The sequence below is a fragment of the Camelus bactrianus genome, chromosome 8 (genome assembly GCF_048773025.1).
Source record: "Camelus bactrianus isolate YW-2024 breed Bactrian camel chromosome 8, ASM4877302v1, whole genome shotgun sequence".
NCBI classification, from domain to species: Eukaryota; Metazoa; Chordata; class Mammalia; order Artiodactyla; family Camelidae; genus Camelus; species Camelus bactrianus.
Genome location: NC_133546.1, coordinates 39,589,955 through 39,613,990, shown reverse-complemented (window position 1 = coordinate 39,613,990; position 24,036 = coordinate 39,589,955). Strand labels below are relative to the sequence as shown.

Here is a 24,036-nt window from a genome sequence, read left to right as displayed (position 1 = left end):
TTGAGCACCCTGTTCCATTCTCAAGCTTATTACTAACTTTATAGTTTCAAGCAAAATCTGTAGTCTCTACATCTTTAATAGGACAGCATTGAAGTTAGTGATTTCTAAAACCCCTTCCAGTTCTAGGTGCTGTGACTAGGTAAGTAGACAGAATGAATATCAATAGGTATTTTTTTCCTCTGCAGAAATCTGATTTTGTCCAAATTTCAAACTCTGACTTACTTGAATTCTAATCAGCCCCCAAAGCCCTGAACTATGATACTATGTAATAGTGCACCATACGCAAAAAATAAAGTAAGGATTTGTGTATCCTTGGAGTTATACAGTATACAATGCCACATCACTGGAGAAGCAGTATTGCATTGTGTGAATCTCTGGAGCCCCAGACTCCCACCAGAGATCTCTAGGGTGGGGCACAGGAATTGATATTTGTTACAGATGCTCCATGATATTCTTATTGCCCTCATTTGCAGAATCACAGATCCAGGCATCATAACTTACTACCGCCACACGTAGGAGAAAGCTAGGTCGCCTATCAGGTCACATAGACCAAGCCAGTCTCCCTTAGCTGTCAGTGCTCTTACATTTGAATCTTCAGCTTTCATACCTTTTCCCTTTTCTCCATTCTCATCTCCAGCACAAGCCTTCTCTCTATCAGACAAGGTCCTTCATTCAGTATTCATGCCCATGTGTGACGTCACACATCGGCAGCACTTACTGCGTGTTGATTGCCTCTTATGTACAAGGCTAGATGTTAGGTAGTAAAGATACTGTAAAATTAAGAAATCCCTACCCACTGGGAGCCAAGTGAGACAGGGGTATACAGTGAGACAAGAAGGATATACAGATAGTTCTTATATCTTAGAGCAGTGATTTTTAATCCTAGCTATACATTGAAATTCTTGGGGAGCTTTGAAAAACTATCCGTGTTATCACCCCATCCCAGACCAATTAAACCAGAGTCTTTGCGGTAGGATAATAGATACAGAGATAGAAGTCAAGTACTGTTAAAATGTAAATTTTATAGATTATATTTTGCAGTAATTTCACACTTCATTTCTCAATTCTTATTAGTTGTCATTTTCCAAGTGTGATATTTAGCATATAGATTTTCACTTTACTCAATCTAGATATTCTAGAGTTCTTCACTCACAACTAGATAGAAATAAACCATATAGGAACCATAAAGAAGAAGTCTTTTAATGTTAAATTTCATCTTTTGCCTTCTATAAATAAAAGAAATTTAGAACATATATGATCTGCTGTCTATCTCTTATCCTTCAAAAACTACTTCAATATCTCTTGGCAAAAAAAAATTATATAGTATGTGTGTATTTTTAAAAATTAATTATATCATCTATTACACAAGTACATTCCAACAGTTCATAGTTCAACATTTTAGCTGTTCCCTAGCATACTCTTCCATAACTTGTGAAAGTTATAAATGTTTCAGTCTCTCCTACATTATGTTCTACAGTGGAAATAACAGACCTTAACTGGAGGCTGATGGTGCATCTTGGCATCCCGGCATCTCTAACCCTCTTGCACGACAGCTTTGAGGACTCTAGCCACAAATCACAAAACAGTAGTGGTGCAGCTAACAACAACAACAACAACAACAACAACAACAAAAAGCTTACTTATTCTGTGATGATAGAAATCATGATGTGGCACAATTGTCTATTAAACTAAAAAGGTATTTTTAATAATCAAGTTGTACTTACTTTTTTTGCCACCAGAGGTCCCTAAATCCTGAATTATGTTTGATAAACGCAGGCTGTTTTCTGTGTGTATCAGACTGTTGTAACACTTGGCTCTTACTTCCATGACTCTATATTAACCAGAATTTTAATATAGTAGAGCTAAACTTTTATTCTTTAGAACTAGCTTTTTAAAAATTTTACTTTCAATCCCATCTGGACACAGAAAATACCAGCGTTTGAGGATATAAGAGGGGTGCAAAGGCCAGGAAAATGAGTTACATAAAATAGCAGTGAAATAGAATTCCTTTGAGGTTAATTGAAAACACAGGCTATTTTGTAAGTTGAGAAGAAACAAGGCCATTCCATTCTTTCCACTGTAGGTCTGAATTTCCTGTCTTGTCTGTCTAGTCAGTTTTCATCTATCAATATAAAAATATAACATGATTATTTTTTCAATAGGGGTGAAGAAAAGAGGATGATACTTTAGATAGCATGATTTTGATATGATAGGAATGATAGTTTTTGTCACAGATAAGTTATATGTTACAAATCACATTACTACTTTGACCTAAAATAAACATAAATGTTCCTGGGTCTGCCCCCGCTCTAATTTAAGTATCCATTCATTGAATGACTGCTCCACGCCCAGCAGAAAGGCAGACTCCCTACATTTAGGAGTTTACAGTCACTTTGGGCAAGTAATTTAATCGGCAGTTGTTAATTCCATTGTAGTATAGTTAACATAAATTCCTTTGGTTTAATAACTTGATTTGTTTCAATAAAAATATGAGTATTACAGACAACAATACTAAATTATAAACTTCAAAATCGCTAAGAGACTAGATCTTAATTGTTCCCACCACAAAAAAAAAAAAGAAAAGAAGTGATATGGACATGATAGAGGTGTTAGCTAACCCTGTAATAGTAATCATGCTGCCTTATGTAAACGTCCCACATTAGTGTGTTGTATACCGTGGACTTACACAATGTTATATGTCAGTTATATCAGTAAAAATAAATTTTTAAAAAGATGAGTGTATATGTGTGTAATGATTTCTCCTGTTCCTTTAATGATTTGAGGTTATGTGGATGGAAATATTTCCCCTGCAACAATTAATGATCTTTTATAGTAAGAGTAACGCATATCTGCCATTGGGTATCTGTTTGTACAGGACTTGTCTTTTTTAGTCTGTTCATTTCACTCTGGCTTGTGAATAAAACAAAGACCACCCCCATTATTACCTCAAGAGTAATTTTCTCCAACTAAACTATGATGTTTGCACTCTTAGATTACGCTTATTAAGGGCAACTAGTATTCATCTAAGCAAGAATTTTAAAATACAGTATTTAAATGTATATGCTTTTTATTTTTGTTCATTTGGAAATGGAACAGTATGTTTTTAACAGTAATTTATATTTTGATCACTAGATGGCACCAAGCACTTAAAGCTACAGAAAAAATAGCCTTTTTCTTAGCCCTTGTTTCTGAATACAGATGCTTAACTAGATAAATGTTTTCAGCATTATATACTATAAATCTTTTGTTATCCATCCTGTAATACTACTGTTGCTGCAAAAGCTTTGTTTTTCTGGTTGAAATAACCTTACATAAGAGACACAGCTTCTGCCAGGACTTTGATAGTCACTCATTCATCAAACTATTCTATTTTTAACCATTTAATTGTATCATTTTCTCTTTATTCAATTAGTCCTTGCCTACTAGTACATTCTTTTCCCTGAAAAGCAGAAGATATATTTTAATTTTTTAATGACATTTACATAGCTTCTGGAATATTAAGAAGTCCTAGAGGTTTACACACATGCTCTCTGTGGGGCAGAATATGAGAAGAACATGAAGTTTGTTTTTGTTCATGGTCTCCCGATGACTGAATATTATCTTCATGTTGTAAAATATCCCTTCTTTTGTTAAGTAATTGTTTTGGTCTGGTTATGATGAATTCTTACAGTATTACAGTATTGTTTTCTGAATACAGATACTATAGGCTGCAAATAATAGATATCCTTACTATTTAAACTATTATTAAATTGGGTTATTTTACATGACCAAGACTTGGGAAGGAATTACCGTGTTAGGTTAGCCTGGTAGAGGCCACCCTCCCTGAGCACCCAGCCCTACAGAGGAGGATGAAACCAAACAAAATCAGAATACTCGCCAGCTAAGGTATTTCTGTTTTTCTTTCTTTCTTTTTTTTTCTTTTTCTTTTTTTGCTCAGAGACTCTTCTTTCCTGTCCTGATATTCTTAAAGTACAACTTTCATTTCACTCATTTCAAGTGCATGGCGCTGTACAGAATTACAGGTCTAGCCTGTGTCTACTGCAGAGTTTATCACTCAGTTCAAGCTCTTTCTCTTGTTGTTTTGTTTATGCATGTGTCCTTCTCTAGCAGTTAAGGAAAGTAAGAACTCGAGTTCCCTTTGTTTGCCTACTAGCACTGTCAAGCCCAAAGAACAGTTATCTCTAAAGTGCTTTATGAATCTAGTAGCATTTCGACCAAATCTGCAGTTGTCTGCCTTAAGTACATAAAACTGTTAAGGAACCATGTCAAACACTGTGTGTGCATGTGACCAGGATTTCTGGAGATGTTGGCACCAGCTGCCCTGGAGCTCAGGCTGACCCCCTGGACTCTAAAGACCCAAAGAGACAGAGAGAGCATGCAGGTTCAGCTCAGTGACTCAGGCTCTTCAGCTTTCCTGGTCAGCTGCGTTGCCGTCCTGCCTTTTCTGGCTTGTTTTACCACTTAACATCACAGCGCCTCCCAGGGGCTGTAATAGACCAGGGCTTCTAGTCTCAGTTCTGTCTAAAACAACACTGACCCTGAGGAACCCATCTCCCTTCTTGGTTGCTTCATGCCAAAGACGTGTTCCTGGTGCATTATCTGAATGTGTATTTGTTTGTTACCTGTGTCCAGCAAATATTTGTTGAATGATTAAAAGAATATTTTTAATTGACATTTCAAATGCAGTAAGGTTTTCTCTAGTTTGAAAATGCTGATCGTATTGTGTTTATCATATGATCTGGTTTTTTTTTTTTTAACACTTTATCAGTCCTTGTCAAATAACCAAAAAGTATTTTCAACCCACATTTTTAATCATCATGTTTTTAAGTAAAGAACAAGAAGTAGTCTTAAGAAACAGTAATGGTATCATTGCTAGATTGTTCAAACCTACCTTTTATTCTTTTAATTTTACCTATAGCTTTGAGAGAGAAAAATGTGAGAGTACACTGAGTCAAAAAAAATTTCTTTAATCTCCTTCATATTTTTATTTTTCAGAAAATTGTGGAATATATTTTCCAGAAATAAAAAGAGATCCAGGCAGATATTTACGCACTTGTCCAGAATCTGTTAAAAAGTGGCTTCAACAGCTAAAGAACGCTGGGAAAATTCTTATGTTAATTACCAGTTCTCACAGTGATTACTGTAGACTCCTCTGTGAATATATCCTTGGGTAAGTGCTGAGTCTTCACTTTCAAGGTCTTATAAAACATAACAAATCAGACCAGTGCTTTTTTAAAAGTGCTGGACCATGACCATATCATTATATTAAACAATTCTGAGTGACTAGTGGTTGTTTCTCCTAACAGCCCTCAACATTGTTTCTCCTGACAGCAACGCACCCCAAGCACATTTTAGCAAAGCAGTATTACTGGAGCCAGTGTGCTCATACCCGCTGGTGGTCTGGGCTTTAGGTTTTCTGGAAGGTGAATAGACTGCATGGCCTTCAGGCAGTCCTCTGTGAATGTGGTGTCTCAGCTTTGGATGACTGAGGGACACTGGGTTGTAGATTTTACTCCCTAACACACACCTGGAGTACAACCTCTCAGCGGCCATCCCAGTGTGGAGCCTGGTACTTCACCATTTAGCACAGCCAGGGATGGGGTGGACATCCATGGACATGGAGGCAATATAAATGCATAGACTTAAAATAAGACTGGTGTGGGCTCAAGCCCTGCCTTGCAACTTACTCTGAGACATGGGGTAGGTTCTGTAACCGCTCTAAGCCTCAATCTCATCATCTTTAAAAATGGGACAATAATACCTCATAGGTGTGAGGCGAAGTTTAAATAGCACATTACAGATAAAGTATTAGGCAGAGTTGGTAAGTTTCTGTAAGTGTTGATACTTATTTATGGAATTCTTATGGGCAATACCAGGGAATATCCATAATCAGGGCTAGAGTCTAAAATGGGATGTTAATCTCCCTTAATGTTTCCTCAAATTTTAGTAGATACTGTCCTGAATTGCTGTGACTATGAAGCAAATTTTAGCCTCAAAACTGAGCTCTGGCCAACTTGTTTAGCTTCCTGATTTTCATGTTCCTCAAAACACGTGGGTTCAAATTGGTCTGTGGTATATTTACAACCTGTCTGAGGTTTTCTCCTTTCTAATTAATATATAGGTTTGGGATCCTTGAAGTGAATTAAGGTTGAAGTCCTGAATACCTTGGAAGGTGCCTTTTATAGAGATGTTTGCTGTCCTGGTAGTGGGACCATGCTTCAGAATAAACACTTGGGAGTCTTAATTTCTTTTTCATTAGCATAGATAACCACAAGTTTTCTTTATATCTTAATTCCTGTGTAGTGCAGTTTTCCTGTGTTACAGTATTCTGGAATGTTGGGTAAATGCTTTCTCCCCAGTGCAATAGTGAGTCCATCACAAACGAGGACTGTCTTTCCTCTGCTGTTCTCCATGATCCTTAATATAGTATTAACTACAGACTAGAAAACAATTATTACTGTTATCTAAAATTACCATAAGACTACCCTGATTTTCAAAATAAGGTATCTTCACGTTTTGAACACTCTCTGAAAGGTGAGTGTTGATATAATGTTAGCTTTCTGTAGGACCCAAGTAACACACAAAATTATTAATAACTCTTGATGCTAATAAGTCCAGACAAATTTCAGGCCCCAAATTTGAGAACACAGTGCGTGAATATTTTAGATGTTAGAAACTATTGCATTTACCTACTTGAACTATTGCCATAGTGAGAAAGCCAGCTTAGCACCTAGAGTTAATGAGTTAATGTGCTTTTCCCCCCTTATGTTTATACTTTAGGGTGTTGTCAGGATGATTAGTGCTTGACCACCTTCTATTTCCAATGTAAGTCTCACCTTAAAATGTATAGAAAGTATGTAAAAGTTAATCAAAAGGTTAAGAAATGATGTGTGGTCAAATCGGCAAAAATTAAGTTCAGTTTTATATGGACCATTTCTAATTCCTTAAAATAAACTATCATTGCTTTTTAGGAATGATTTTGAAGATCTTTTTGACATTGTGATTACAAATGCATTGAAGCCTGGTTTCTTCTCACATTCACCAAGTCAGAGGCCTTTCCGGACACTCGGTAAGTTAAAACGTTTTGTATCTTTCCTGTCGTATTTAAGATTTGTTCATTTGCTTACTCAGTAAATGTCTGCTGGCTGACAGCTATGTGCAAAGTAAGTATTCTGAGCACTTGTAAGCTAAGCTAGGCTAAGTTCGGTAGGTTAAGCATATTAAATGCATTTTCAACTTAAGCTGGGTTTAGCAGGATGTAATTCCATTGTAAAACGAGGAAGATCTGTAATATTTTTTTTAAACTGAAGATTCTAGAATATGCATATGTGTTGATGAGAAATGTCTAGTAGAGTTGTTTTCAGCTGTGGCAGTTTTGCTTCTCAGGACAAAACTGGCAGCGTCTGGAGACATAGTTGGTTGTCACAACTTGGAAGGGGGGATGCTGCTGGCATCCAGTGGGTAGAAGCCAGAGATGCTGCTAACCAGCCTACAGCACACAGGAGAGCACCCCCACCACCCCCAACAAAGACTTATCTGGCCCCAAACCTCAGGAGTGCGAAGGTTAAGACACACTGGTCTAGTAGAAAGGGAGAGATAACGGTGTTTTTTATTTATTGGTTTCATGTCTTATATAAATCCTTGATGTTAAGAAATAATCAGGTATTAAAATTAAAATAAGAATACTTTGCATTAAACTAGAAAAAAATTTCAGTGTTTTTCCCCCCTTTTCACAAACTTATATTTAAATACATTAACTAAGTATTCAAGAAATGTTTGTTTTTACTTTTATCTGCAGGGTTTTCATATTTTGATCCCAGAAAATCTGTATCTGTTTAATACCTATAATAGTACTTAAGCTGTTTCACAAAGATTTTTATTAAAATTTCGTACAGACACACACATACAAACACCAGTAATGGAAAACAATGCACATTAAAAATACACTGAATTTTTAAACACATTGGAGAGCACAAATGCATTCACTTATGCTGGCAAATTACCACATTTATGCAGTATTTCTCTTTAATTGAAGAGTTATCTGGAGATAAAAGGGTAAATTAAAAAAAAAAAAAACTGTTACCACGTAGAGGTACCTGTCTTACAACTTCTGTGCAGTATATTTTTTTTTCTTTTGGTTTTGCAGTATCAAGTTGGATTTGAGGACTGACATAATGATGATTCTCTAAATTATATTTTCAGACATTATATTCATTAAAAGACTTGAAAGTTATCTTGACTGAATTTATAGTATGAAAATGTTATAAATCTTTAAGAGATGAAAAGTCTGGATGGCTGAAGTAGGACCCAAAGTCCTATCACCACTGTCTATAATGATTAGAATAAAATGCCTGTGGACCCCAAAATATATGGGGTTTCATGCTTTTCTATAGATGTTTGGAAAAGCTTATCTCAGCTTTTTCACACCTAGCAGGAATTAGACTAGAAAAAGATCTCTAAAGTTCTTTCCAGCTTTAGTTTTTCTAGACCTCTGATTTAAAATATTTCGCTGTAAGACACAGTGAATCCTACAGTTTTTGGAGCTAACACAAAATAGTATACTCCCATTTACAAGGCAGAAAGATTGCCAGCACTTTGATTAATAAGAGGATACTGTTCATATTAAAGAATCTCTAATTCATTCTGTTCTGTCACAGTATTTATTTTGCTGCTGATTCTGATTCTTCTGCCTCCAGCTGCTCCATCTCAGTTTCCACTGCTGATTTCCCATCATCTTTCTCTTTAAATGTTGTTCTCCAGCCTTCTGCATTGGCCATCCCTCCTTTCTTCTGCTGTCCTCAGCTCTCCACCATTCTCTGGTTTTAACTGTCATCTACACACTAATGACTCCTAATCCCTTATTTCTTGGCTTCCCTTTTCCCTAACTTAGAGAGGCTTATTTTTGTCTTCTAAAATCTCGATGCCCCACAGACCCCGCATCTCATGGAACTTGACATACCTATAACAACTCCTTAATTTCCCATATTCCGTAACTCCATTATAACTTTTCCAAGTACAGATCTTGCCCAAGCTAGGAAAATCAGTCATCCTTAGGATGATTAGTGCTTTTCTCTCCCTTTCACCTGTCACATTCCTGCCCCTCTCTTATCCTTTACGTGATGGGTGCACTATTACATCAGGTCTGGGTTGTCACGGTACTTAACTGATCTCTCAGCCTTGTAAGCCGCAAACCATTCAACATTCGGCAGTTAATGTTATTATACAATGCAAGTCACTGTCAGTCGGCTCCTATGTGACAGTCCGGTGTCATGTAAATCGCATCACTGCTCTAAATGGTTAAAGTCAAAAGTAAAATTAAGACTGAGGAGGTTGCGGGGATGGAAGGCGCAGCGAGCCAATCCCAGAGCCCGCCGCTCTGCAGCATCCTGAGCACATTTGCACAGGACTGATGTCAGAGGTTGTCATGGAGACGCGAAAGGGGAGGATGGTGCCCCGCGGGTGGGAGAATGAGCTCCTTCCAGCTTAAACCCTAGGTGAGAATAAGAAGTGGGGCCAGGAGCCTCTTCTATGCAAAATTTGTTATTTTCCTGATCCCCATCTCGCTCACTACATGACCCAGCTCCTCACCAGAGCTAAGGCTGGGCAGGGAGGTAAGTGGGTCTGTCCACCTTGCAAGATTGGAAATTAATTTGGGAGAGGGACCATGTTTGTCTTGTGTTGCAAATTACCCCTCCCTCGCGCCCCCCCAATTTGGGAATCATGACCCAACTTGCTGTCTTTGGTCTCAGCTGTCACCAATACGCTGACTCCCAAATCTTTCCCCAGCTCAGATGTCTTTTCCAGAGCCTCACACCGTGTTTTGTCTTGTACACAAGACAGCTCCACTCAGTATTCTGAAATCAAACTGGCTTCTCCTTCCACCTAGGAAGCAAACAGCAACCAAACATGCTGGCCGAGTTGTATTCCTCATCTTCATTACTGCACCATGCACTGAAGTACAGAAACTTCCATTATCTTCACCCTTTCACATCCAGGATACTGTGCATCAAGCCCTGGGGTTTTCTGGTTTGTTTTTAGTTTGTTTTTTCGTAAAATCCTCTTTAATCTACCTCAGAATTATTTCATCTCTGCTGTCCCCTCCCTTCCCTTTAAGCCTTCATCACTTTTCCCCATGAGGCTCTAACTTCTCCCTCTGCCCTCACTTTATACCTCTGTTTCCTTCTCTTGCCCACTGCCCTCAAATACTTTTCTTTGGCACCGATTTCTGTTTGTTGCTTGCTTTTAATTTTTCAATATAGTTTATATTACTCGCTTATTACTGTTAGGCTTACAGTATACCTAGTCACATACACACAGTCTCATTGGCTCCCCACTCCCTATAGCATTCTAGGGCTAATTTCAAATCTGGTTGCTAAATTACCTTTTCATCTCTATTCTAACTGCTCCCTACATGTGCCCATTACTCTGTCCTTGCTGAAATGAATGCCTTTTATTTTTCTATGAGTTTTTTTTTTTCCTGTTCTCTCTACACCAGTGTTTCTCTGATTTTAGTGTACATTCAATGACTGTATCATTTCCCCATATTAATTTTTCAACTATTATGTTGACTAGAAATGTACTGGGTTTTTTTTTATTTGTCCATATGCTCTTACAGTAGGAAAATGATAAGATGTACTTTGTTATTTATAAAACACAGGTGTATCCAGAAGCAGATTATAGTTTTCAAAAGCGTTTTAGTTTGATTTACTATTTTGCTTTAACTGATTGTTGTCTTAACCCATCTTCTAGCTCCAATTTGAAGTCTTTTGAGGGGTGACTGTAACAATGAAGTAGCTCTGGGCAGATTTCTTAACTTACCCAGGTATCCATTTCTACACCTGTAAATAAGGGGTAGCAGCCAAGACTTCCTGAACACTGCATGGCACACTGTCCCATATCATGTGCTTCCTCTGTAATAACCCACGTATACAGTCACTCGCTGAGGGAAGTACTGTGATTATTCCCACTTAAAACTGAGGAAACAAATCACACTCTCTAGCCCCTTTGTCCTCTGTTTTATTTCGTCTTGAGCTTATCTTCTAGTATTTCTTAATTAAAATTTTTCAAGTCAGTGTCATCATTGTACTTCTTGCAGGGCTCGTTAATTTATATTATATGTGGAAATGCAGGTTCATATAACTGTTTCCCATAGACCATGAAAAGTGTGAAAGCATTTGGGTTTGTGCAGATTGTGCTTGAAACTTCCGTGAGTTTGCACCTTTGATTGTACAGCTTCCACTTCAGCTGCAATGCTTTCCCAGGCCTCGCTGGCTCTCCAGCGCTGGGATGAGGAGTTTCCTGAGTCCTGCAGCGTCCCAGGCCTGCCCTGCACGGCTCAGCACCCTGCAGAGCAGCTCCCAGTGTAGGGGCTGGAATGGCGGGGTGGGGAGGAGGGGGTGCATCTTTCTGTAAAGTGAGTTTTTTGTTTTGGTCTTTGCGTAAAGAAGGGTTTTCTCCTCTTTGTTAATGACTGAGTCCCAATATTTGAAAACTTACAATTCTGTAGATTTGTTTTTAATAAGCAGTGGAAAGATTCCCTTCTCACTGTTCCTGCAGAGTGGGTCTCTACATATCAAATGTGAATTTGCTTTAAAAAATATTTGCGTAAATTACTTATTTTCCAGTTGCTACCAAGCCCACATTATTTACATGGTAAGACATTCTGTGCTAATACAGACAGACAGACATGCGAAATAATTGGTTTTCACTGTGTTTCTCCAGGAATGTGGTGAGTCTTCTTAGACTCTTCATGTTAGGCTAATACATAATTGGTTTATGACCTACTCTTTAGAGATAGTAGGGTTTTCATTTGACTGTGCGGAAGAATTCAAAAATGGCTGCTGGAATGTCAACCAAATAGGCGTAAGTATTTCTTGACCATAAGCTACCGGTTGCTGTGATGGGGCTTTTAATTATCTGTAAATGTGTTTTTAGAATTCTTTGTTCAAAATACCTGAAGTCATGCAGAAACTCACCTCATATTGTTGTGATGTGGACTCATCACCAGTCATGGGGGAGGCTCTGCCTTTGTGAGGGCAGAGGGTGTATGGGACATCTCTGTACCTTCCCCTCAATTTTACTGTGAACTTAAAACTGCTCTAAGGATTTTTTAAAAAAATATATGTTATATCCATGAAGTGCTTATGATATATAGGTGATCACTGGATGCCAGCCCCCATCTCCATACGGTTCCGTCTTGTACCTGTCCTACAGCCATGCCACAGTGTGCTCTGTCCAACTGGGTGCTGTCCCTTGATTAAAAAATGTATGATTGTCAAACTGTACTTTCAGAGAATGACGAGGAGCAGGAGGCACTGCCATCTCTGGATAAACCTGGCTGGTACTCCCAAGGGAACGCTGTCCACCTATATGAACTTCTGAAGAAAATGACTGGCAAACCTGAACCTAAGGTATGTTCTGACTGAGGTAGAGTCCTTTATGGCCACTTGCAGATAGAAACCATTGTGAACTAAAACCATAAATCTACATGCATTCAGCATAGTTATCTATGAGGGAATTGTCTGCCTCTATCTACCAATCTCCTCTTCTACCAATTCTGCTTAAATAAGCCTTTCCTTTCTTGATGTGCACTGGGTCTTTATCTGTAACAGAAAAGCAGAGATTCCAAGCAGGCCACAGACCTAGGGGATATGCTGGATCAGTGTGTGGAATACTTGAAGAATGACATCCTGATAACTGTCCATCAAAAACATTTTTATATATGAAACAAGTAATAACTAGTTATACTATAGACTAGTCTAAAGACACACTGGCTTTTGACATCCTGGTCACATTATTGATGTTGGACTTTGGTATATGTTTAACAGCAGGACCCTTTCCTCTAAAAAATATTTGCCAGGAGCCCCATGATCAGGAGAGGTCACGGGGTCACTGTCCCTATTCCATGGGCTCCCACACTGTCATAGCCCCCTGGGGACTCCTGACTTTGAGGTTCTGGTTCAAATTCCCTCAGCTTTGTTTTCTCATCTGTAAATTGAGAGGTGTGGACAAGATCAACAGGGCTTTGCCTCAGAACATCTGGGAAGTTTCCCAGAGTCCACTTGCCCAACCCCACCCACTCTCAGAGATTCTGTTTCAGCGGGTCTGGGTGGGGCCCAGAGACTTGGGGAAATCGGTTGTGTTGCGCATTCCTTCTAACCTAACCCGCTGCCCCTGGCTGTCTCCAGTATTTCCCCCACTCTTCACTGGGCAGGTTTACCTTTAACATACAGTCTCTTTCATTTTTTCATTGAATTGAATTAATTCACTAATCTCCTGCCTTTCTTCTACCTGCAAATGAGTTGTGTAACTTTCTACACCCGACACCTGATTCCTTGTGAATCAGACAGGATAAGGGGATGGTCACCTGTGAAGTTCTTCAAGGAAGTTTAAGATATGTATGCAACTTTTACATGTCTTACTCTGATTGCTGTTGAGGAATTTTCTTCTGCCTTCTGTAAGATGAACACCTCTCTCTCACAATTCCCATGTCTCAAACAGAATTTGCTGTCTGACTTACAGGTTGTTTACTTTGGTGATAGCATGCATTCAGATATTTTCCCAGCCCGTCATTACAGTAACTGGGAGACGGTCCTCATCCTGGAAGAGCTCAGTGGGGACAGAGAAGGGAAGCCTGAGGAATCAGAGCCTCTGGAGAAAAAGGGAAAGTATGAGGTAAGGGTTCTCTTAGGCTGTTTCCTTGAAAGAAAAAGCCTTATGTTTGACATATCCTGAAAAGTGCTTGTTTGTGCCTAGAGTGATGTAATCTCTTGGCATGTATTGTGATCTCCATGCCACTTCAGTGCTACAGTTGATCTTGCTGATAGTTTTTCAACAGTGCCCAGACAGTGCTGTTGACCATGTGTCTGTCTGCCCAGCGCTCTGCCTTCACCCAGAGCTGTGGGACCATGGGTGTGTTTGGGCTGATGACGAGACAGCCAGATCCTGACTCACTATAGTTACCCTCTGTCTCTTCTGCTTGGCCATGAACTCTTCACGGGGCTAACATAACTAAGTTGGTAGCTCCTTTAGACTTACTCCTGAGCCACCTAGAATGAACTTAGGTGAAGACTTGAGGGAAAGAAAAGTAAAACATGCCATAAATCTAGAAAGGGAAAATAGTGTATAAAAGCAAAAATAAGCAAGAAACAAGGAAGGAATGGGAGCACTTGGCTAAGTGACAGGGTTAGAACAAAGGCCTCAGAAGTTTCCGGGCTTACCCCTGAGCTCCATCCCTCATACTGTTGAGGTCCTAGGAGAAGTGGAGTTGTAGAGGACGGATTCCCTTGTCTGCTGGGGTCAGAGACATGTGTTTTACTTCGGAACTCCCAGCGGTGGCCCAGAGCATTATGTTGAAAAGCCAAAGCATCTTTGTACTTCTTGACTCCAAAGTTACCCTGGTCTGAGTGAATGCCGTCGTGTTTCTGGAGTTTGTTTTTAAGGCAGTATTTGTACTGACGGGCCCATCCTAAGGATCTTTCAGGCCAACTTATATATCAGATTTATGAAAAATGCTGTCATACATAGTTTTAGTTTAAGGTAGATGAAATAATTATGTGGGTTTTTTTTTTTTCCCAAAAATTATCTTTTAATACAAACCCAGAGCCACAACTTCTAAAAGTCAGACTGCTGTCATATTTAAGTTCTGGTCCATTCCTCTGCATAGCACACTTCTTCCATCCTGTCTGAGCTCATATTCTTTCCTGCTTCCCTGTGGAGGAGAATGCAGACATCCTCAGTTGCTGCAGCAGGAGGGGAAAGTCCGTAAAGAGAGCTGAACAGAAAGCAGCATCTGAGGGGTCTTCTATTTTGTGATCATTAAGAAAAATGTAGTTTAGTTTTTCTAACCAAATGTCAAACACAGAACATAAATAATATGCAGTCTTTGAGGGAGTACAAAGTCTGAATGCAAAAGGATTTAATTCCATATTTCTGGTTACTTTATTCGGCCTAACTGGAATTTCAAAAGTATAATTAAAAACCAAATTAACCAGATCATTTCCAGATTGATGGTGTGAGCCAGAACGTTTACATTTATTATGTTCTGTGGAATTTAGCATTTTGTTTTGCTTAGGCTTGAATTCAGTTTCTCATACATGTACAGTAGTTTCCATCCTCAATAAAACCATCTGGAATGTGAGCATCACTGTCACCTCCCTTCATTTGTAACAAAAGCTCAGGATAAGGACAGAGAACATCTCAAATGGCACTTCAATGTCTTTGCCTAGAAACTTTTTCTAAAATCTTAATACATCTGATTACCCAGTTGACCATTAAAAAACTACTTCCCATTTAAGATGAAAAATACTTCATAATAAGGAAAGGCTACTTGCTTGATCTTGGTGATTCAAGTATTTTGGTGCCTGCTGATTCTTCGCAGCCATGACATAGTTCAGTTTTATATAGCAGCAGTAAATATTTCAATATTAGGGACATTTTCTCCTTTGTTCTCATAAAGGGCATAATGAGTTTGGAGTTACATTCTTCTTTCCAGTTACTTTCCATGAGATATTTTCAGTTGGTTAGGTTTTTTCTCGGGGCTCTTTAACTGTAGATCTTGTTGATAAAACTAAATTACAAGTTAGGTAGAAGAAATTGGTTATATTCAGGTTTTTTCCTTCTTCTTAAAAACTTTTTTCCCTTTCCATTGTGATCAGTGACCATGGCATCATTTATACACACATATACCTTTTTTCCATTTTTAAGACTAAATGAGTCATTTCTGACTCATAAAACTATGGAAAGAGAAAGTTACATATGTAACTTAGCTTACTTGTGTTTAATTCTCTGTCCTATATACATCCTTAATAAAACTACTCACTGTGATTGAGACAGGATTTGATGTAACTCTCTACACAGGACATATTTCAGAACAATACTCAAAAATTTTATCACAACTATCAGACATAGGAGCTTATTGGATTAGCAGAGATCTCTTAATAAGGCCACTTGTTATTAAACAAACAACCAGTCTGACAACATTCTCTTGCTCAGCAGATACTAAGTTTTTAATTTGTGCAGGTGCCCCTACTGTGAATATCAGGGACTTACAACTGAGCCATGCACAGGTCCTTTTCACAGACACTTCACAGTCTGTGGATAAAGCATAACTGCCTGGAGAGGGTGTACACTATAAAATAATTACAGACAAGACAGGGTGGGCGCTTCACTGAGGAGAGTCAGGGAAAACCTATCATGTAAATTCTAAGTGAACATTGACAGGCAGGTAGATTTTCAGCTGATGGAAATGATAACACATTCTTGTTTCAGAAAATAACATGAAATAGTAGGTGTGCAGAGATAGTAACGTACAGGCTACAATACACCGTCTTGGCCATAAAATAGCAGGTGTGTAGGTCTGTTGGCCAAAGGAACCACTAACAGTTTTTGAACGTGGGAGTAACAGGGTGGAAGCTTGCATTTAGTGGCTGTGTGAGGGTGGGCTCAGCTGAGGGGAAGGGATGCTGTGGGAGGCTTGTTCAGCAGCTCATACTGGAGGTAACATAGACATGAACAAGTGACAGTGGTGAGAAAGGAATGGAGGGAGTGTGTGGCTGATGTTCTGGAGGCACAACTGATAAGCCTGGTGCTGGTGATGGGAGTTAAGACTCAAAACATAAATGGTTTTCAAAAAGGCACAGGCAACTGGAAATGATGGGTTTTACTCATATAAATAATGGAAGTCAAGGGAAAGAGCTGGTTTTGTAAGGAGAGGGATATGACTGATTTAATGTTGAATCCCATTTCTTTGAAACAGTTGGAGGATGAGTTCAAACTGGCATTTGGAAGATAGGAAAAGCGAGGAAAGTTGGGACATAGATGTCTAAGGGAGAGAGACTGGAGAGAAAGAGAAGATAGAAATGTGGCAAGAACACTTACCATTAAAGGATGTATCTATAAGATATAAAGGCTTAATGAAAATAGTGCTCCCTGTTGATATGTTCAAGAAATGGCATGATTCTTTTGATTAGATATATACATTTTATATTTGAAAAAATGAGTCATTAAAAACTTCAACATCAGAATGAACAAAGATTAGCATCCATCCAGTCTGGCTGCTATAACAAAAAAAAAAACAGACTGGGTGGCTCATAAAGCACAAACATGTATTTCTCACAGTTCTAGAGGGTGGGAAGTCCAAGATCATGGTGCCAGCTGATTCACTGTCTGGTGAGGCCCGCTTCCTCACAGACCACCACCTTCTCACTGTGCCCTCACACGGCAGAGGGAAAAGCTAGCTCTCTGGTACCTCTTATGTGGACGTGAATCCCACTCATGAGGCTCCACCCTCATGACCTAAGCACCTCTCAAAGGCCTCACCACATAATCACATCATCCTGGAGGTTAAGATGTCAACATACGAGTTTTGGAAGGGCAGAAACATTTAGACAAGAGCAGCATCCATACTACTTTGAACCAGAAAAGGCGAACAGGTCTGTTTTCCTCTTTTCAAAGGAATAAAGTGCAGTCTAGACTCTATATCTCAGTGTTTGCAAAGCTGTTATCTACACATAGTAGGTGTGATGTGAGTCATTTCTTCTCAGACTCATTATTTTAGAAAACACAATGAACTAAATAAAGTTCCCCTATATGTTGCTCTTTAAACCTTGTGAAATTATTTAAATACATCTTAAATGTACACTCAGAAGCACAGGTGTTCATATTTCATACTGCTCTTAAGTATCTTTGGTGAAATCCAAATAGATTCTTGCTAAGTGATTTCTAAATACCACCTAAACAATCTTCTGAAAACATATTTTCATCTTCACATTTTGCTTCACAAAATGAGCTCCAACACAAAGAATCATAAATCGAAAGGCATATTTGGGACTCTGTGCTATTCCAAAATGAACTTGTCATCAGAAAAGAATGACAGATTTTATAATATAAGGTATATGGATATGATAGGATCTTTTCAATTCTTAATTTTATCCCATATCCAAAAAACACTGACAAGTTTTGTTTGAATGAGTCTTTTATTTAGTCTATAATTTTTCTGTGCCTGCTTGGTCCTAGGCACTAAGCCTGAGGGATGCACTAATACATAGGAGAGTTCCTAACCTTATATAGTGCATAATCTGTGCAGGGTAAAAAATAAATAGTATGATAATTGCAAGATAGCATGAATAGTAGTAATATTAGGGATAAACTCAGGGTGTGAGGAGATGGAGGAGACCTAATCCAATCTAAGTGTGGGTAGTCAAGGAAAACCTCTTGGGGGAATCCAAGCCAGATCCCAAAGGATGAGAAGGAGTTCCCAGACAAAGCCAGGGGAGAATACTTCAAAGGACTGCTGAGCTTTGTTTTACTTTTTATATAGTATATAGTCTGGTTAAACAACGGAAATTCCTACAGAGTTTTTCTCTTTTGATTTACTTAGTGGAGGGAAAAATTTACAATGAGGTTGAACGCTAAACAACCACAGTTTTTATTCCATTTCTTGTTTCAGGGACCGAAGGCAAAAGCTCTAAATACATTATCTAAAAAATGGGGCTCTTTTTTTATTGATTCGGTTTCTGGACTGGAAAATACGGAAGACTCCTTGGTTTATACGTGGTCTTGTAAGAGGATCAGTACTTACAGCACTATTGTGATTCCAAGCATTGAAGCAATAGCAGGTAAGGGAGAAAATACTTTGAAAGCTTTTCCTGTTACTGGACAGTAATGACCTGAAGTACTGGAGTTCCTTTCTTTAAAAGAAGAAAATCTGCCCATGACTTTGATAGATTTTTCTTGGGAAACATCTAGATACGGCATTGTAAGTAGTTATGACCTGTCTGTCCACTGGAGCCAATTACAAATGCTGGACAATTTTTTTTTTTTCCTTAAGTCTGCTTGAAGTCACAGGATAAAGGTACAGAAAAATTACCAGGACAGGATGCTAAGGAGGCCAAGTAGGGTGAACCTGACTTTGGGGCTGCTTTTTCCCCTGACTGTTTGCTAACTCAAGAGAGGGCACCCAAAGACGTAAGTGGGCCTTTTCGGTAGTTTCATGAACCTACAGGGGTAGAAAGTGGAGTGTAGGGGTGGGCCTGGCGGACTCTCTCAGCCTGTGTTGAGTCCCTGAAGGAGGTTGCCTTGCAGTAAGCATAATTTGGAAGTAAGCATTCACAGGGACTAAAGCTCAGCGTTACATCAGCTGAAATGAAAAAACAAACTTGATACTCCCCCTTAGTCTCTTAAAACCTTTTTGTATTCAACGTAATGTTTATTTGTAGATAGTGTTAGACTTGGTTATCTCATTGACATTTAAATGCTTAGAAGCCATTTTTTTTAAATTTGCCACATACATTACCATGATGGTTGGTGTATAAGCATTTTGATAATGTTATCATTTTAACGTTATAAGTATATAGGAAAGACTGAGAAAGAGGTGGCTGGGTCAGCTCTTAGCCTCTATCATTTTGGCAGCTTATCAGAAATCCAGGACCTTAGATGTCCTTACTTTAGAAACTCAGTTTTATTAATTTACTTTCAATGCCTTTTTAGTGCATGGCTCTAATTTGAAGCAGTGAAGACCAGCGAAATTTAGTAATACTGAATTGTTTCCTATGTACACTAAGCTTAGCTTTCTCTGTCATCAGAAAGGCAGTGTTCCTGCTTCCCAATCTTTAGCACTAGTTTTCTCCTCAGAAGGAGTACCTGTTTGGGTCTTGATGATTCTCACTTTAATATAAAGTATAATTTTGATGCTAGTATTTTCAAAATACTCAGTACTACCAAATGATGTCTTACTTGTGAAATTGTGAAATAAGGATTATTACCCAGTATCTGCATGAAGAATGAATGTCATTACACGACATCTATCATAATGTTTCTCTTGTAATATTTCTGGTAATGGTTCCTTGAAGAAACTTGGGAAGAAAATATCTGAAGGCTAGCTTTTGAGAGATTTTTATGAAAATGTCACAATGTCCCACTATCAAGAAAGTATGAATTTTATGTTCTCTCTCCCGATTCCCCTTGTGGCTCTCAGTGTAATGTTGTGCATATTAAAATCCTTCTTTAGCTAAGCATTAAAGATCATTCTTTTTTTTTTTAAAGATCATTCTTAGTAACTTATTACTAAGGGCTATGAAGATTATTAGTTTTCTCATTTACCAGTTAGTCTTCTCAGTAAAACCTGAGAGATATTTAAATATAAAAAAATTAGATGAGTGTTCCTATTTTACGTGTTAACTTTTGTGTGGAGAGTTTAAGAGTTTACTTAATATTTAGAGCTCTGAAGATGATTTGCAATATCTCTAAATGTCATTTGACTTAAACATTACTGTAAATTTTATAGGGAAAGACATCTACAGTCTTCAGTCTAGGTACAACCTATCCAGGGAACAAAAGAGTATTAAAATTATGAAACTCTAAAAAATGTTTTATTATCAATGAGTATCAAATTTTTATTTGTTTATATTTATGAAAAGCCTTTTGAGATATGCAGAATAATTTTTCTTTTTTTCCAGAATTACCTCTGGACTACAAATTTACAAGGTTCTCTTCAAACAATTCAAAAACAGCTGGCTATTACCCAAACCCTCCATTGGTCTTATCAAGTGATGGGATGCTGACAACCAAATAAACTAACTTTACTGAAAAATGAAGTGAAGAACCATATATGCAGCAAATGTACTGAAAAACTGTTAATTTTGAAAAAAAAATACTGTAAAATGCTTTATAGGAACAAATTCATAATGAAAAGTGACCAAGAAATTGATGTTTTTCTATAGGGCCCCTTTCTAGATGGATCACCTTGATACCCAACAACTCTCATTATATTAAAACCTCTAAATCTTAGAACTGAAAAGAACCTTATTAATATTTTCTATACCAGTAGTTCTGAGGTTAGAATCACCTGGGGATATACGTACACGTATCGTAACAGGTACACGTACATATTCACACATTTGCCTAGACCAGTGATTCTCAAAGTGTGGTCCCCAAACCACTATCATAGCAGCACCTGCGAACTTGCTAGAAATGCAAATTTGCAGGCCCCATCCCAGACCTGCAGAATCAGAAACTCTGAATGGGACCCAGCAATCTGTGTTTAATAATAGTGTCATTCACACTGAAGTTTAAGAACCACTGGCTAGACCAGAACCTCTGGACATTGGTTTAATTGGTCTGGGGGTACAGATGAGCACTGACATCTTTAGTTATGTCCCAGAAAAAAATGCAGCCAGAATTGGGAATAACTGATCCTACATCTGTTCTTTCAGTTTATGGTTAAGAACACCAAGTCTAGTGAGAGCAAATTATTTTTCCAAACTATCAGATTTTATGCTACTTTTGTGGTTTGCAAAACAAGGAAATAGACATGATGTCTTCTGAGACCACACAGCCATAATGAGATAGGGATGTTTGAAGAAGCCACGTATTTCAACCTCCAGTGTTACCCATTAGGGTTTTTTCCCTCCCTAATAATATTAAAGGCTGTTCATTTTTATTCACTTTAAGGCATGTATTCTCAGTAGGACAAAAATTGGTTTTTGGAGTGAAAAAAAAATCTTAAGATCGTGGCCCTCCACATCTCAACTCAGTAAAATCTTATTCTTCAGTATTAAATTTCTCTCATTAGGGAGAAATGTAATTTAAAGCTAAATTTGTTAAATCTCTCTCTTAGGGTAGGGGGGTGATAATGAAAAAACGAGATTGAAAAAAATTGCTTTCAGGGGTTTTGTAGTTATACTACCCTCCAGAATTATTGTGTTCTTATGTGTTATGTATAGTCAGTCATACTAATAGTTATTTGCTTCAAGATGTTTGGAGCCAGATAATGTTTACAATATAAATTCCTGGCTATACTTTATGCTGTAATTGCACTCTGTTAATCACTAACAGTATCAGAAAACACACTGGTCACTTTCATTTTACTTGGATTGTAGCAGAGAATTTAGCATATTGATGGATGCAATGAAAAGATAAATGTTTTGTTATATTTTTAAATGTTCAAATAATCCCAAATACATTGTGGGGATGAGTAACTCAGGGTAGGTAAACAGTTACTGAATTGTTTTTTCCTCAAAGTCAGTAGCTTTCCTTGATATCTACTGGTAAACGTTAATGTATTTGAAATTGAATTCCAAAATCTCATTGGAATATGACAAGGAGCATATACAATCAAGCTTAGGGCTAAATGTAAGATGCGTTTCATGTATACTTTCAGTAGACATTTGATTTCTTTTAAAAATAAAGTATTTTTTCCTTATGCATGTTTATTTTGTCAATGGCAAAGGATAATACATCTTTAAATGCTTATAAACTGCTATTGTTAATATAAAAAATGAAAACTCCAAAATGAGTTAATTGTACTTTTTTGGCCACTGAGGAGTGGAAAAAAAATTCTCTCAAGTCAGAAGTTCTAGTCCTACCTTTACCAGTACCTACCTAAGAAATCTGAACAAGTTACCACCTACATCAAACCTCAGTTTTTTCCATCTTATCAAAAAGAGAAGGCTAAGAGTTTATTTCTAAGTTTCCTTCCACTTGTCTAGCAGAATCAGTGCTTCTAAGGAATGCTGTTTGTCTGTTGGACTATGAACTTCTTAAATTTTTGTTTCTATGAAGTGCCAGTGTTTGTATATGAAGAGTGAAAATAAAAAATGGCATAATAAAAATTTTAAGGGGTCATTAGAGAGGAAAAGCTGTGCATTCTTTAATAAAGTTACATGCAGTAAAAAAAAGGAGGAAAATGATATAAACGGACAGAGGACTTAAGTTTAATATTAGCATACAGGCAGACATTCATCGTCTAAAAGATACCTACAAATAAATGCAAAGGAGCTGAGATTTTCTTTGGTGGCTATTGTTGATCTCAGCAGAGGAAAGATCTGAATGGCACAGTGGTCAAACGGTTTGTCAGAATTTAGTATTTGGAATATTGCGGGAGCAGAAACTCAGCCATGAATTGGCAATCTAAAGTTAGTTATTTCTGAATTTGTTAAACTCTAAATTGAAATCGTGTCATTTCCCCACCAATATGCATATCCAGCAATAACTTTATATATATTTAAAGCATATGCAGTTGAGCCTTGAACAACTGGGGTTTGAACTGTGCACAGTCCACTTATACTCAGATTTTTTTCAGTAGTAAATACTACAGGACTACACTGTCCATGGTTAGTTGAATCCACAGATGGTGGACCAGGAATACAGAAGGCCGACTGTAAGATAGACTCAGATTTTCAACTGCATTGGCACCTCTCACCCCTGTGGTGCTCAAGGGTCAACAATATACACATATTATAAATGGACACATATATCTATACATGTATACATATATCTTAGTGAACTGGTTTGAGTGAAAATTAAATCTGTATTTTACATAACAAACCAGCACAAAAGGGAATATCAAATGATTTCTTTTATAGAACAATGCTGACTTTATGTTAGAATCACCTGGATACCTTTTTTGTTTGTTAAATGTGTGATATTACAGTAATATTCCCTTACTTCTTCTCAGGCTCTTCTTGAGCACAAGGTTGTCCTAAGAGTTGGCTTCCAGATAAAAGCAGGACCTGAATGTATTTGAGAGTTAACTCACCCAGTGTGGTCCAGTTGCTGCCCCTGAAAATCCTTGGGCATGGTCCAGGCACATAGGGTGAATTCAAAAAGATGCCCGTTTTTGTTGTTAGTCTAATTATCCTCAGAAGTAATGTTTTTTTAAATGATAACGAGCATTGACTCCTCACCAGGCTAATTCATGTGCCTTATCTTATTTACTTCTATAGCAACTATATGAGGTATGTATAATTATTAAAATTTTACAGATGAGCAAATTAATTCAGAGGTTAAGCAATATGCATGCTCCAAGTTGCACTCTTACTAAAGAACAGAGTTTATATATAAACCCAAGTTTGACCCCCAAAACCATGCTCTTAGTTGACTGACACATAAAAATATCCCAATATTGAATCTGGATTGGGGCAAATTATCGGCATAAGACCATACTTCAATTTAACAATCACACCACGCTAGGACGTGTGAAGGATTAGAAATAGACTCGGGCTCTGTTCTAAAATAATTTATAATTTAATAAAAAAA

At 37.8% G+C, this 24,036-nt stretch overlaps 2 protein-coding genes across 2 annotated transcripts in view; one reads left to right on the top strand and one right to left on the bottom strand.

The window, feature by feature from the left end:
- Nucleotides 1-22,201, top strand: part of NT5DC1 (5'-nucleotidase domain containing 1) — a 111,066-nt gene extending 88,865 nt beyond the window's left edge. Inside the window, exons 7-12 of the mRNA XM_074368465.1 lie at nt 4,996-5,170; nt 6,972-7,069; nt 12,292-12,410; nt 13,522-13,674; nt 18,449-18,617; nt 20,457-22,201. Coding sequence (XP_074224566.1) covers nt 4,996-5,170; nt 6,972-7,069; nt 12,292-12,410; nt 13,522-13,674; nt 18,449-18,617; nt 20,457-20,572 — 830 coding nt within the window. The 3' untranslated portion in view covers nt 20,573-22,201. The remainder of the gene's footprint in view (nt 1-4,995; nt 5,171-6,971; nt 7,070-12,291; nt 12,411-13,521; nt 13,675-18,448; nt 18,618-20,456) is intronic.
- Nucleotides 15,015-24,036, bottom strand: part of LOC123619762 (testis-specific Y-encoded-like protein 1) — a 32,296-nt gene continuing 23,274 nt past the window's right edge. The window contains exon 4 of the transcript XR_006728413.2: nt 15,015-15,568. The gene's annotated coding sequence lies outside the window, so the exon portion shown is untranslated. The remainder of the gene's footprint in view (nt 15,569-24,036) is intronic.